We start from the raw sequence: 14,249 nt of genomic DNA on the forward strand, positions 1-14,249 counted from the left end.
TGCATCCGTCTTGCATTTTTCAGCGCAAGTGCTAAAGGAGTTTAACATGAGCCGTATATCTCATTAAGTCTCTCACCCCCCTCTCTGTCTCTCTCTCGTCCATCTCTCCCCACCCCTTAGGTGCCTACAGATGTTTCAATGGGTCTGTTGGCAGAGCCCCAGGTGGCCATGTTTTGCGGAAAACTCAACATGCACATCAACGTGCAGAGCGGCAAGTGGGAGGCAGACCCCTCAGGCACCAAGAGCTGCATCGGCACCAAGGAGGGCATCCTGCAGTACTGCCAGGAGGTAAAGAGTGTGTGTGTGTGTGTGTGTGGTGGGGGGTTCTGACTTGGGAGGAAAACCCAAGAATCTGTTCACCTTCTATTTTTATATGTACAACAATTTATTTCCCTGTAGAATCAATTAAGGCTGCTATTACATGATCACATTAATCCCCCCCTTTAAAGCTGACATGAATCTTTATTGGACGTATTGTTGTAAAAAGTCAGCCTGAAGGGGTGTTTAAAAAAAACAAATCAAGGTGGGGGTAAAGAGATAGAATGTCAGGATAGAGTGAGAAAATAACAACGGTGTGAAGGAGACATCTTTTTGGTAGCAGCAGAGATTGGAGAGGTCATTTCCCTCCCAAACTATTTGTAATCAACATTTTCATTATGCTATGATATATGGAATGCTTAAACTCTAATTACCCAGTGTTTATTTTGTTTTGAGTGAGCAATAAACCCGTATGATAAATATTTCTAGTTGTGACATTTTGAGTTGGATTTTTTAGGTCGGGTTATTTACATTTCAGCCATTAAGCTGACTCTCCGAGCAAATTACAATGATGGAGCAGGTAGCAGTGCAGCTTCTTTTAGGGGAGTTCACAACAAGCAAGTTTGTATGTTTGGGCAAGTGAGAGCAATTTTCAAAACCTAGGTTGCACCACAAAGAAATGCATGCAGAGATTTTCTGTCCTCTGTACAGTCTGTGTTTGGGTGTAGTCGGTTCAAAGTATGGTGGATATTAGAGGGCAGAACAAGGTGTTTATTCTTGCTGGTTTGAGAGAGTGAGTGAGTTACAGAGTCTGCAAGCAGATTTGTTTTTAGTCACCAAAATCCCTAATTTGGCAGCGTGACATGATGCCAAACCTCTGCTCAGTAAACAAGCAGCTTAAGTCCATGTGACTTTACTTTAAAAGCTGTGGATGGCTTTTGATAAAGCAGTGAGACGCTAACCGAACCAAAGGCAGAAATGCGACACAGTGAGCCCCTCTGTTGTTTGTCTGAAACTGATTTTTTTTTTTCCCAGTCACTACAGTCTGCTCCAACCGCAAGACCACATTTCTTTGGGGAATATTCCAGCAGTGACTATCACTGCTAAAAGGGGGTTTGTCTGATAAGAGCAGGCGATGCATAATGCGATTTCTCTGAAAAGGCTGTACGACAAGACTCAAAGGAAGATAAGTACATCTCTCCATTGCTGCCACTGATACCAAATCCAGTGATAACAAACAATCAGGTCCCGGGTTTAAACATTTAACAGCGGGATAGAACTTTAAGTATCAAAACCAAAACAGAGATATGGAGAAATTTCCTACCCAGAGCTGAACGGGAGAAAGAAAAGGGACAAAGAAGAAGGTTGTGGAATAATCTTTTTCCTCTTCATTTGGAGAGGCATGAAGAGAAGAGAAAACAGCAGAGGAGGGGTCACGAATAAGAAAGAGGGGATAGGTGTTTGGAGAGGGATGACATGTCGACCCAGAATATCGTGGAGAGGCAGATATCATGCATGGCTGAGAGGAACATCGTGGTAAACACAGCAGCCAAGCAGGAAAACAGCCGCAGGGAGCACTGCAGTAATGTACAGATGAAAATATATTGAAAAATAGTAACTTTGATGCTGTGCCTGAAAGAAAATGGTTTGACTAGAAATACAAGTGATGGATAGAAGATACTAGTGTTAATGAAACAAAATGTTAATGTGAAGAGGAGCACCTGCTCTACTCTCTTTCAGCTGTGTTGTGTTATGACCCTGTTATAATATATAAAACTGTGTGTGTGTGTGTGTGTGTGTGTGTGTGTGTGTAGGTGTACCCAGAACTCCAGATTACCAATGTGGTGGAGGCTAACCAGCCAGTCAGCATCCAGAACTGGTGCAAGAAGGGGCGCAGGCAGTGTCGCAGTCACATTGTGGTGCCCTACCGCTGCCTGGGTGAGTCCCATACATGTTTCTACTGACTCAGTTTTCAGTGCTCACTTTTTTGGTCTGGTTACTACAAGAGTCTTCAGTCAGTCAGAAGGCTTGGCCCGCTGTGCGTGAATTATAAATATGGATATTGTTTTTTCGCTGCAGTGGGAGAGTTTGTGAGTGACGCCCTGCTCGTCCCTGACAAGTGCAAGTTCCTGCACCAGGAGCGCATGGACCAGTGTGAGAGCCACCTGCACTGGCACACTGTTGCCAAGGAGGTGAGTACACAGACGTGCACACACACACAGTCAAACTCTCAGACAAACCTACACTACTGTAATGAAAAGTGCAGCAGGTACAGCTACTGATCTATACTTTGTCCCTGTGTTTGTTTTTCCTCATGTTGCGCGTCCTTAGTCCTGCGGAGACCGCACCATGAATCTCCACGACTACGGGATGCTGTTGCCGTGCGGCATCGACCGCTTCCGAGGAGTGGAGTTTGTGTGCTGTCCCGCGGAGGCTGAGCGTGACGCCGACAGCACCGAGCAGGATGCTGATGATTCCGATGTCTGGTGGGGTGGAGCGGAGACTGACTACTCTGACAACAGGTATACACACACACACACACACACACACACAGAGACAGACCGATAAATGAGGGTAAGGCAGCAGCAGAGTAATCACTCAGGGTACAGATGATCATAGATACTGCCACTTTCATTTTCAAGATTGCCAGGAGGATAAAATTTCTTTCCTTGAAAGCAAACTGCAAGTTGGTTATAATTTAAAACCTCTTTCCTTCTCTCCCTCCCATTTATCCTCCTTGTCTTCATTTTCTCATCCCTCTTCCTCCATCACCTTTTCTTTCCCCCACTTGCTCTTGTTCTCTCCATATGTCTCTTTACTCCGTCCCTCCCTTGCCTTCATTTTTTCATCCCTTTCCCTCCCCCCCTCCCTCTCCCTCCCCCAGCATGGTGCGGGAGCCAGAGCCAGCGGAGCAGCAAGAGGAAACCAGGCCATCTGTGGTAGAGGAGGAGGAGGAAGAGGAGGAGGTGGCCGAGGAGGAGGAAGAGGAGGAGGACGTACTGGACAACGACCAGGACGGGGACGGAGAGGAGGACGAAGAGGTGGCGGAGGAGGAGGAGGAGGACGAGGAGGAGGAGGAGGAGGAGGGAGACGACGACATTGTCGAAACGCTGGACGACGGCAATGACGCCGACGAGCCCACCACCAACGTTGCCATGACGACAACCACCACCACCACCACCGAGTCTGTGGAAGAGGTTGTCAAGGGTAAGGAACATTTCAGATGATGTGGGTGTGTGTCTAATTTTGGTTCTCATCTTCTGTTACCAGGGTGTCTGGAGGTCCTTGAAAAGCCTTGGAAACGTTTGAAATTTAAGGCTCTTAAAGAAATGTTAACATCTTAAATACAGTAATAAGATGACAGGTTTCTTCATATTTAGATTAATGTGGTACAAGTTTAGTAGTACAGCATACAAAACGTGTTTTCTCCATTTTTTTTTTTTACGCTTTGCTGAACACAATTGAACTTCATGTTCCTCACCAATTAATTTCCTGCTGTCGTTTTTCTTATAGTGCTCGTTTATCATTTCAGAGCTTTCATTAGCTACGTTCCATTAGAGCCAGAATTGGTTGTTGCAGCTTTGTTTCTTCGTTTTAATGTTAAATTGGTATTAATAACGTTGAAAACTGGCTTTCTCCACATGCCCTGCTATGTAACATCAAGTATTTTATTTTTATGTCTCCTTTAAGTGCCACATTTTATAGGTGAACACTCTTGAGATCTTGACAATAAGATGGCACACTTGCATGGTGTATGGTGAGCTATTGTGAATGATGACAAGTGTGTTTGTGTGTGTGTGTGTGTCCTCCAAGATGTGTGCTGGGCCAATGCAGAGACCGGTCCATGCCGGGCCATGCTGCCCCGCTGGTACTTTGACCAACAGGAAGGCCGTTGTGCTCAGTTTATCTACGGCGGCTGCGGAGGCAACAGAAATAACTTTGAGTCAGAGGAGTACTGCCTGTCTGTCTGCAGCAGCGTCAGTAAGTCCTGCCGGCAGCAGCTAACCTCAACCAGCAAGCTCGCTGGTCTGAATGCCAGTCCATCTCCGGTGTGTCTCTAACTCTCACTTTTCCTCGCTGTCTATCCAAGCTGCCCACCGGCTGCCAGATATTAACAGCTGCTCAAAGGTTTCCTGCTTGGTGTGCTCATTTTCTAGATGTTCCCTACCTGTCAGCTCTATTCTTGGCTAACCTTTTCTAACTTTTTTTCTCCTCACAGTCTATGTGTGCGTCCTGTCAGATAAATAGTGGTGCTATAAACAGACATTACCTTTTACCAATCCCTCCTGGATTGTGGAAGGCACCAACCTGATCGTCTGTACCTTTTACTTCCTTTCAGCTTGTAGGTGTGAGATGGGTACAAGATGTGTTGTGAAGCATTTACATTTTGCTTTGAGCCACACTGGACCTAGTTTTGTTTTGAAGAGCTGGAGAGGTGTTTTAGCAGTTGTTATGCTGAAGCCATGAGGATAAAACCAAACCCTGTATTACCACATGGCTTTTCTGAATCCTCAGGGAAGAGACCGCCAGAATGCTCCAATAACAACGGTTAGATACAGAGGGTTTATTTTCATGTACAATTCTCTTTAGAGGCCGAATGGCATGTATAACTACAATCATTTCTATGATTACAGTCATTTTATGGGTGTCATCGTGTATATTACTTTAACATGAATATGAGCTGTAAAATCATCCAGGCAGGAATTATTTTTCAGTAATCCTCACCTCACTGCACATTATTCCTTACATCCCTGATGCGTTGCAGGCTTGCTTACGTTATCCCATCCTCGTAGATGTGGAAATAAGTCCTGGTTAATTCATTACATACGCTTAAATCGGTTGTCAAATTGCCCCTGCGGCAATTTTGAAAATGTGAAACATTTCCTAGGAAAAAACTCACCAATACATCATTACACACTCTGAGCGCACCTGCCTGCTACATCACATTGTGGTGATTGATTAGATTGGCAACAATGAGGACGATGGCGTGATGATTTTCACACCTTTTTTCAACACTTTTTTTGGCATCGAAAGAACTTACAGTCATACATACATTGACATTTTTCCCACCTTGTTAATGTTTGGCCATTCAAATTTTTACTTAGAAAATTTCTTGCCACTTCCTGTTGAGTTAGAAGTGATCATTCAGTCACAAAGTGAACGGATTGGATTTCTAATAGTAATTCCGTCCTTGATTACCAACCTGTTTTTCCCCTGGCATTTTTTTTCATTGCCAGGAAACTGTGTGTGTGTGTGCGCCCATGTGTGCACGTGGGCGGGGGGGGTTGTGTCTTTCATAGGTGGGGAGCGGAAGGCGGTTTAAGTGTTTGTCTCAGAGGCTGATTTCAGTGTTGTGTAAGGTTCACTGACCTTGCTCGATATGTGTGCGTTTGAGTGTTTCTGTGTGTGCGTCTCAGTCACGAAGTGTATGATCCGCCTTGCAGCAAAATGGAGTCATGCTATCTCCATCTCCCTATATTTTGATCTAATTTTATCCTATGTGTGTTTGTGTGTGTGCTTAGGTGTGTGAGTGTAAGTGCATGTGTGTTTAGATATGGGATTTCTGCTCTGCTGAACACGAGGTGAGAAAGTGCTGCAGTCCCCACACACACACACACACACACAAACAAACCAACAGCCACGCACACTCATACACTCTGTTCTTGCTTGTGTGCTCAATTAATAGTCAGTCTCGGTGCAACTGGTATTTTGTCAAATGGCATATTTTTTGTAAATACAAAGCACACGATAATTATAGAAATAATCTAAGTAACTTTCACACAGCAAATGTTAGTCTCTGTCCACTTTGAGGGTTTGGTCCAACAAAATATTGATTCAGTGTTTGTCCAGCTAATGAAAGCTTTCTCTGTTCAAAAATATTGTACATGGGGAAGTTCTGCAGCATGTTCAGTCTTTAACTGTTACCTGCACTCAATAGTTTACACTACACTAGAATAATTATGATTATACTACCATCTACTACTACCGTAACTGAGAGGTGTGGTGTTTCATATCATAGCGATTTCAATTTATCGAAAGCAAAGCATTGCATTATGGGACTTTTAGCTGAAGAGAAGAGCATTTTTGTTCCATTATTGGAATTTTTGCATGCACTCTGGGGCATAATAAAAAATAGTGCAAATGTAATGTAGTGCACCAGGTTGAAAATTGATTTTTGAAAAATGTTCAGTCTAGAAACGCTACAGTGGAGAATGCTTAACAGCAATGATATAAAGAAATATGGAATATAAAAATCTAAACAAGGAATTACCACTTTAAGTACAGTGTATATTAGTTTAGGTGCTGGTTCAAACAATTACAAGAAAAACAACATTGTCATTTACCTCTTGTGTTATCTAACCATGCAGATTTATTTACCTAGTTATGTCTTTCCTGAAGAAATGTCCTTGTTACTCTGGGTAACATACAGACCTGATCAATTTTCATTTTCAGAAGTAGTCCCAAGTAACAAGGTACATATGTTATATGTAAATGAACTAAACTAATTCTGGACCTTGTTAGATATTTTAGTAAATTTTTCAATGCTGCAATGAGAACCACAAGCTATATGCACCTCTATTGCGTTGGTTTGGAGGCAGAAATCTGAGAGGTCTAAACCTGGGTAAATAAAACCAAAACTATCTGGATGATAACACCAGAGATATGTGAGGGGGAAAAAATGTTGTTATGCATCTGAACCGATCCTTTAAATGATTTAGAGGAACAGAGGCTAACAAAACACTTAGGCTTAGGCCAAAGCATATAACATCTCCGTTGTTTTTGTGCAGTCATGCGCTCTCACCAGACATAACCCATTTCACATGATGTGCGACCTTCACGCAGGCTGCGACCACGTTTGATAGCACACGTGTGGAAGATAATCAACTTCCCACTGATTAAATCCGAATTTCACGGAATATGTGGTCCATTTATATTTTGATGCTGGTAACCTCAGTTCAGTCACTGCTTTTGAACCCACAGGATAAATTCCAGTGCCAGTGTTGTGGCTTGGGAGCTGTATCAAGGTCTGAGTGAAGTTCTATAAATGAGAGAAGGGTTTTGTCTCTTATACAAAGGACTACAGGTCATCTGAGGCATTCACTTGTTTGCTTTTGGAGGGTGCTGGCTTCCAGCTACAGCTGCTGTCTTGTTCTCTTTCTCTCCTTATCTCACACTAACCCTATTAACCCATTTTGGACTCTGTTTTGTGTTTGTGTGTACTGAGGCAACACAGCTGGTCCTAGATCAACCAAATAAAAGTGTGCATTAAAAAGATGCTTTACGAAAAGCCTTTTCACGTCCTTACCTCCTCCTTTTATTATTATTTTTTTTTTTCTCCCTCCATTTTAATGCAGTACCCACAGCCACACCCAGCTCCCCCGACGCTGTGGACCACTACCTGGAGACGCCCGCTGATGAAAACGAACACGGCCACTTCCAGAAGGCCAAAGAGAGCTTGGAGTCCAAGCACCGCGAGAGGATGTCCCAGGTAATGACGGAGAGGGAAGAGGGAATAAATGAGAAGGGAGGAGATTATGTCTCAACTGTTGATGGTTTTTTTTAAATTCAGCAGACTGAAAGCTGATCAGCTGTCACTGCGTACATGTGGATGAGCAGTAGCTGAGCAGAGAGAGGACAAAGATATTTCTATAAATAGAAAATGGATGGAGGAAAGGTGTGTCAAGGAAATCGAATAGGTTCGTTTGTTAATCCCTCCTGGGTGAGCCGACCGAGCCAATTCCACTTTAATCAACCCGGCTCGCTCTCCGGAAGAGAGCCAGACATTGTGTGCTGTGACAGCAATGTCACAGTTTTCAAAGCTCCAGACAAGAACACTAACTGTCACGTATGGCTCTAAAAGAGTTCTTTCCTTTTTGCCAGAGTTTGTGCACCACTCTGAATAGCACTGTTTGTTTCACGTGGGTAGCTACAGGCGCAGCATCACACTGATTTCACACAGCTGACTTCACCCTTACAGATACTGTTAGGTCATGTCTTTGGTAAAGGCCTGGGTTGAATTAGAGAGGATGAAACTGAAGTAGGATGTACAATCATCTTTCCCCCCTCTGATTTAGAAAGCAGAAACCCCTTCATATCAACATTCTCAATCTGAAAGGATTATTCACACACAGCGCAAGGATCTGATATTTGCCCTCTGCAGCCCGGATTTGTTATCTTTTCATAGCTTTGTAAAAGTTTCTTCCATTTAGACAGCTGTGAAAGGATCAGATAAATGCCACAAAGAGCAACATTTCACTTCCATGTAAAATCATCCTATGATAGATACAACACGTGGAAAGAAGATTTAGCTTGACAAGCATAATGTAATGTTTTTCCTCCTTTTTTCTTGCACTCAGGTGATGAGAGAGTGGGAGGAGGCTGAGAGGGAAGCTAAGAACCTGCCACGTGCTGACAAGAAGGCTGTCATCCAGGTATGACATGCACATACTGGACATAATTCGCAAAACCACCAGATGTTTCTGGCTGTCGTTTCATTAATCTGTACGTTGCGATTTGTGTGTGCATGCAGCGTTTCCAGGAGAAGGTTGAGGCGCTGGAGCAGGAGGCGGCTAGCGAGCGGCAGCAGCTGGTGGAGACCCACATGGCCCGGGTGGAGGCGCTGCTCAACGACCGCCGCCGCCTGGCTCTGGAGAGCTACCTGACAGCGCTGCAGCAGGACCCACCCAGGGTACGCAGTATACACAGTTAGAGCTCGATGCAGATGGTTGTCAGAGTTTAATGATCAAAAGTCATTTGCCCTGTGATTTACAGTAGTGTTTTAAATGTCATTTTCTTTAAAAGCTTACTGTTATCCTGCCATTTCCCACCTTCTCGTTGTTGCTTTTAAGATTCTCGACTATTCATCAATATATTTCTTCTTCTGATTTTATTTGAAGTGAGATATTTTCATCAATCTGACCTGCTGAAAAACATAAATAACTTCTGTTCTCCTGTTGGTGTTCTTTTTTTGTTAGTTTTTTTTGTAAGCTTTGCTTCTTTGTCACTATAAATGCATATAACAAATGGAGCCCTTTATACAGTATACCGATATGCTGTGTAAAATCAGAAACATATACTGGATTGCAATCTAGGAAAAAAATTGACTCACACATAAAAGCGTTTAATTAATGTCTGAGGTTTGAAAAATAATACATTTGTGAAATTAACTTCATCTTCTGAAGAAAACTGGAGGGGAAAAAAACAATGTCACTGACTGATTTCAAGGTTTGGATCAACGTCATGTTTTAGCTTCCGTTTGATTTTGATTGCCCATGCTGAGGTTAGTTTTCTGATCTGGGCTGTATATGAATATATCACCCTGCGACTCCCTCTGCTCTAAACCATCAGTCTTGTTCTTGTTGTCTTTTGTAGCCTCGCCATGTCTTCAGCCTGCTGAAGAAGTACGTGCGCGCTGAGCAGAAAGACAGGCAGCACACCCTCAAACACTTTGAACACGTCCGCATGGTGGACCCCAAGAAGGCTGCGCAGATCAGACCTCAGGTAGCATCATACATACAATTAAATTTTTGCCCACTACTACTTACTAAAATTTTACTTGTAAAGTTATATAGCTGCTTTTACTAAATAAAGAAGCTATCTGTCGTTATATGTAAAAGGTACTGACCCACCTGCGTGTCATTGAGGAGCGTATGAACCAGTCCCTGGGACTTCTCTACAAAGTGCCCGGTGTGGCAGACGACATCCAGGACCAAGTTGGTGAGTTTGGCATTTCGACTCTTAAGACTTCATAATTGTTACATGGAAACAGTGTTGTTTCAGTGTTGTATAAGCCTTGACAGTATCCAGGCAACCATAAAATAACTATAGAAGTGCAGCTGAGAAAGATGGAAATCGTTTTTTCTCTGAGAGAGCAGTTAACAGGGAGAGAGACAGGGAAAAAAATGTCACAATGACATGAACCACATCTTGTAAACCTAAGTTGTAGATGTCTTTGCTGTCCCTGGCATGAGAGAGATATCGGGGAAGACACACTGTCCTGATTGTGCTTCATGTAACAGAGAGATTGAATGCTATAAATTCTAGCCCCCCAAAAAAGGAGCCATTTGGCCTAATTCTTCTGTTCAGAGTCAAATGAATCTGTTTGCTGGGAAGATAACATAACAACCCCCCCCACTGCAAGGTTTCTGTGGGTTTTGGGTTTATTGGAGTTGCATGCGTCACACTGCCATCTGTGTCTCTGTCTCGGAGACTGTCACAGTCTGTGCTGCCCGGCAACACACACACACACACACACACACACACACACACACACACACACACACACACACACACACACACACACACACACACACACACACACACACAGGGGAACAAACATACACACACACACACACAGGGGAACAAACATACATACATACAAGAAAAAGCACTGTTTAGTCATTGCTAGGCACCAGGTCTTTTTTTAAAGACTGAGCTGAACATTTCATGGATTTCAAGCAGAAATATAAATATTATTCTTTCTTTTATCATCAGCAGTATTTTCATCATAGAGAGGATTTTATGTTGAAAGCAACTGAAAACAATAAGATACAAAAAGTCTGATTTAAAAAAAATAGGATGAATAACATGAAAGTCCTTGCTTTCCTCTTTCCACTTCTGTTACTCATCTGTCCTCCCATCCTCTCGTCTCCTCTGACCTCTCTCCCTCCTGTCTTCTCATTGTGTGCATCCAGAGCTTCTTCAGCGAGAGCAGGCAGATATGGCCCAGCAGCTGGCCAACCTGCAGACGGACGTGAGGATGAGCTACGGCAACGACGCCCTGATGCCCGACCAGGAACTGGGAGACGGCCAGACTGACCTGTTGCCCCAGGAAGACACACTGGGCCTCGGGGGAGTCGGCTTCATCCACCCCGAGAGCTTCAACCAGCCCAACACTGAGAACCAGGGTACTTACTGAAGCGCTGGGTTGTTGGTTACATTTCCCTACATTTTGGTTGCTTCAAAATTGATAGAAATGACACCCGTAAATGATATAAAGCAATATGTAGTCCACTCTTGACTTTGCTACAAAGTTATATGAAAATGAAATTGCTTTCTCTCTCTAGTTGAGCCAGTGGACTCTCGCCCCAATCTTGACAGAGGAATTCCCACACGGCCAGGTTGGTGTGGTTGTTGAGAAAGCTTTCTAAAGTATTTATATGTATATAGAAAATCAGATGCGTAGGGTTTAAGGCCTGCAGATAATATGCTGTTAGCTTTGCCAAACCTTACCCACCAGGTTGGCAAAACTGTGCACTTACTTATGCTCTGGTGGCAATAATACTAGTAGGGCCTATTGTTTCGCTTTGGTGGCCAAATATGAGCCATTTGATAGTAATAGTTGCAATCAGCTGATTAAAGTATAAAAGTACAGTAAGACTCAACTCTATGATCCTGATGTTGGTAAATGTACATGTACTGCTTTTTTAATAAGTCTCTTTATAATGAAATTATAAGTCGCACCTACGCGCTTTATTAATAAATCAATTCACTGCTTTATAGATCAGTTATAAGCCATACATAAGAACTTTTGAGTTACTGGGTTGTAAAAAAAAAAACATGATGACTTACTTAAAGTGAGAAATGAATTAGCATTTATTAATTGGAACAGGTGTGACTATTAATTTCCCTTTTACTTGTGACTTATTAGCATTCATTGAGGACTTACCAGCAAAAGGAGTTTGGCAGCCCAAAAGTTGCTCTTAATAATGGAGCATTAGCAAATTATTTATTCCATAACCCTTAATAAAGCCATTGTTAACTTATAAACCTTAAATAAAATGTGTCCTATTAGACATGCGTACCAAAATATGTAGTTTCATATCAGTGCTTTCATTGTAAGGAAATGCATCTGTTGTAAACTACTATGTTGTATGTCATGGCAAAAGTAGCATGTCTACTTCAACACTGATTGGCTTTGTTAAAGTATCTTCCAGGCTAAGTAAGGTCCCCTCTTAAAATACATCACACGATTGTTTTGAAGTAGAGATTTGAAGCAAAGTCAGGGTTGCATTTTTCCTCTACCTCTCCTTCTCGATGCTGTTATTTGCACACAGCAAGGTCAAACTCCGCTTGAACTCCATTAAGGCGCCAGCTGTGGTTGTTGAGATTTGTGATGCAGCTGCAGGGGGCTTTGCATACTGTACTGTATGCAGTGCCATGGACGTGCTATATTCAATTCATACTCCTGTTACATCCCGACACTCCGCTGTCCGTCCTGCTTGAGCGAGTTAGTTTGATCTCAGCGTGTGTGTGTGTGTGTGTGTGTGTGTGTGTGAGAGAGAGAAAGCGGCTGAGTGTCACCATCCATAATAGATAGTACTTCTGCTTCCCTCGCCAGTGACTGGAATGAAGATGGAAGCTATTCCTGCGCTGCGAATGGAGACGGAGGACAGGCAGAGCACTGAATATGAAGTTCACCACCAGAAACTGGTAAACCAACCCACACACACAAAGCATCTCACTCTGACACATGCAACACAGATATTCAGATTTATTAAAAATGCAGTTAATATACATAGAGACACAAACATGCACACACACTCTAAGATGCATTTGCTGACACATGCAAGCCTGCACTCTGCCCTCTCTTCTCCGCCTACGCACACACAGTCGGGTCCATGTCTCCACTTTGTCCTCGTGGTAAACTCACAAGGTTGTCACCATGGAGACAGGTGTCCATGGAGACTGCGGCGATAATGCGTGCGTCACGCTCGCCTGCTCTTCTCTAAAACCCGCTGTCCTCTGATCAGAGTAAAGTTTTGTGCTGTAAGTATTTTCCTGGTCAGCCACAGGTTATTGTACTAAACCTCATAGGGCTGTAACCCAGTTCTGCATTCATTCATTAATCTCATACAGTCGTGTAATACCAGCACAAAAACCTCAATCCATCCTCAGTCAAATCCAAATCCGTGCACCTTATTCCTCTCACCTAAAGGCTTTAATCTCTTAATCCCTACATTTTATTACATATCACATTTCTTGCATTCACAATGAGCAGCCAGTGTATCGTGCTGCCTCCTTAACTCAACTCCTTAATTTGATATTCATGGTAACCCCAATCAGCGTTCTGTAGGATTAATCTGGAGAAGTCTCCACTCAACTTGCAGTGCTTGTGCCAAGCAGGGGCAGCAGCGCTGAGATGTCAAGATGTATCCCTGTTAGATTATCTGCAGTTTAGGGGTGTTTTTGGAAGTTTGTGCCAGTCGACTAGGTTTCTGTCCCATTTTCCCAGGCGGTGATATCAGGAGCTCTTTCCCTCCATTCAGAGGACACCATTTGATTTCTATTTAATTTTGTTTGGTGTGAAAAATGAGTTTCCACAGATATAATCCGCGACCGAGGTGCTGAAGCCTTCATTTGGTTGTTGTGAAATGTGGTTAATCATGTGTCCCAGTATTGTGTTGTGATGGAGCTGAGTCATACTGCATCATTGCTGCTTTATGTTGTGCTCTGTTGTCTGTCAAATTAAAGTCTCCACCAGGAAAATTATCCCTCAAAAACAAGTCACCTTACAGCTGTAATATTATTTTCAAGGTAAATTTGATGCTGTAATGATGCTATTCTTAAAAATTACAAAAACAGGTTACATGTTAGAAAATGTAATTACACACAGCACTGCAAAACAATTTGGGTTAACGAAAAAAATGGAAAGAAACGGAAGTAAATGGGCTGTAACTCTGAATGTCACCAGTGTTAAGTGCTATTCCCACACATCTGAATAAAGGTAGTGTTGGATTGGATCCTTGAGAGAAGTGACATCAGACCATTTTATAAGCACATTTAGCTCTCAGCCCTGCTGTGCTGAAAACCACACTAATTACTCACTGTGTGCTTGTGACACCATCATTTCACTGCTACACAATGAGAGAAAGAAGCTTACTGTAAAGAAAGTCCTTGATGTACCACATCTCTGCTCTGACTACATAAAAATCATCACACTGGTTGTGATTGGCTGTTGCCTTGTGAGTGACCACTATCTGCCCTTATAC

The 14,249-nt window shown here is 43.0% G+C and overlaps 1 protein-coding gene across 2 annotated transcripts in view; it reads left to right on the forward strand.

The window, feature by feature from the left end:
- appa (amyloid beta (A4) precursor protein a) overlaps positions 1-14,249 on the forward strand; it is a 32,248-nt gene that overhangs the window by 14,825 nt on the left and 3,174 nt on the right. The window contains exons 2-15 of one of the 2 annotated variants that reach the window (XM_038718646.1): positions 121-288; positions 2,073-2,196; positions 2,338-2,450; positions 2,590-2,780; positions 3,143-3,465; positions 4,072-4,239; positions 7,614-7,747; positions 8,616-8,690; positions 8,789-8,947; positions 9,631-9,759; positions 9,876-9,975; positions 10,953-11,165; positions 11,325-11,378; positions 12,599-12,690. In XM_038718646.1, the coding sequence (XP_038574574.1) occupies positions 121-288; positions 2,073-2,196; positions 2,338-2,450; positions 2,590-2,780; positions 3,143-3,465; positions 4,072-4,239; positions 7,614-7,747; positions 8,616-8,690; positions 8,789-8,947; positions 9,631-9,759; positions 9,876-9,975; positions 10,953-11,165; positions 11,325-11,378; positions 12,599-12,690 (2,043 nt within the window). The remainder of the gene's footprint in view (positions 1-120; positions 289-2,072; positions 2,197-2,337; positions 2,451-2,589; positions 2,781-3,142; positions 3,466-4,071; positions 4,240-7,613; positions 7,748-8,615; positions 8,691-8,788; positions 8,948-9,630; positions 9,760-9,875; positions 9,976-10,952; positions 11,166-11,324; positions 11,379-12,598; positions 12,691-14,249) is intronic. The other variant, XM_038718655.1, reaches the window with a different exon arrangement.

The sequence above is a fragment of the Micropterus salmoides genome, unplaced genomic scaffold (assembly GCF_014851395.1).
Source record: "Micropterus salmoides isolate LMB-PRFRI ecotype aquatic unplaced genomic scaffold, ASM1485139v1 Ms_hic_scaffold_1, whole genome shotgun sequence".
NCBI lineage: Eukaryota > Metazoa > Chordata > Actinopteri > Centrarchiformes > Centrarchidae > Micropterus > Micropterus salmoides.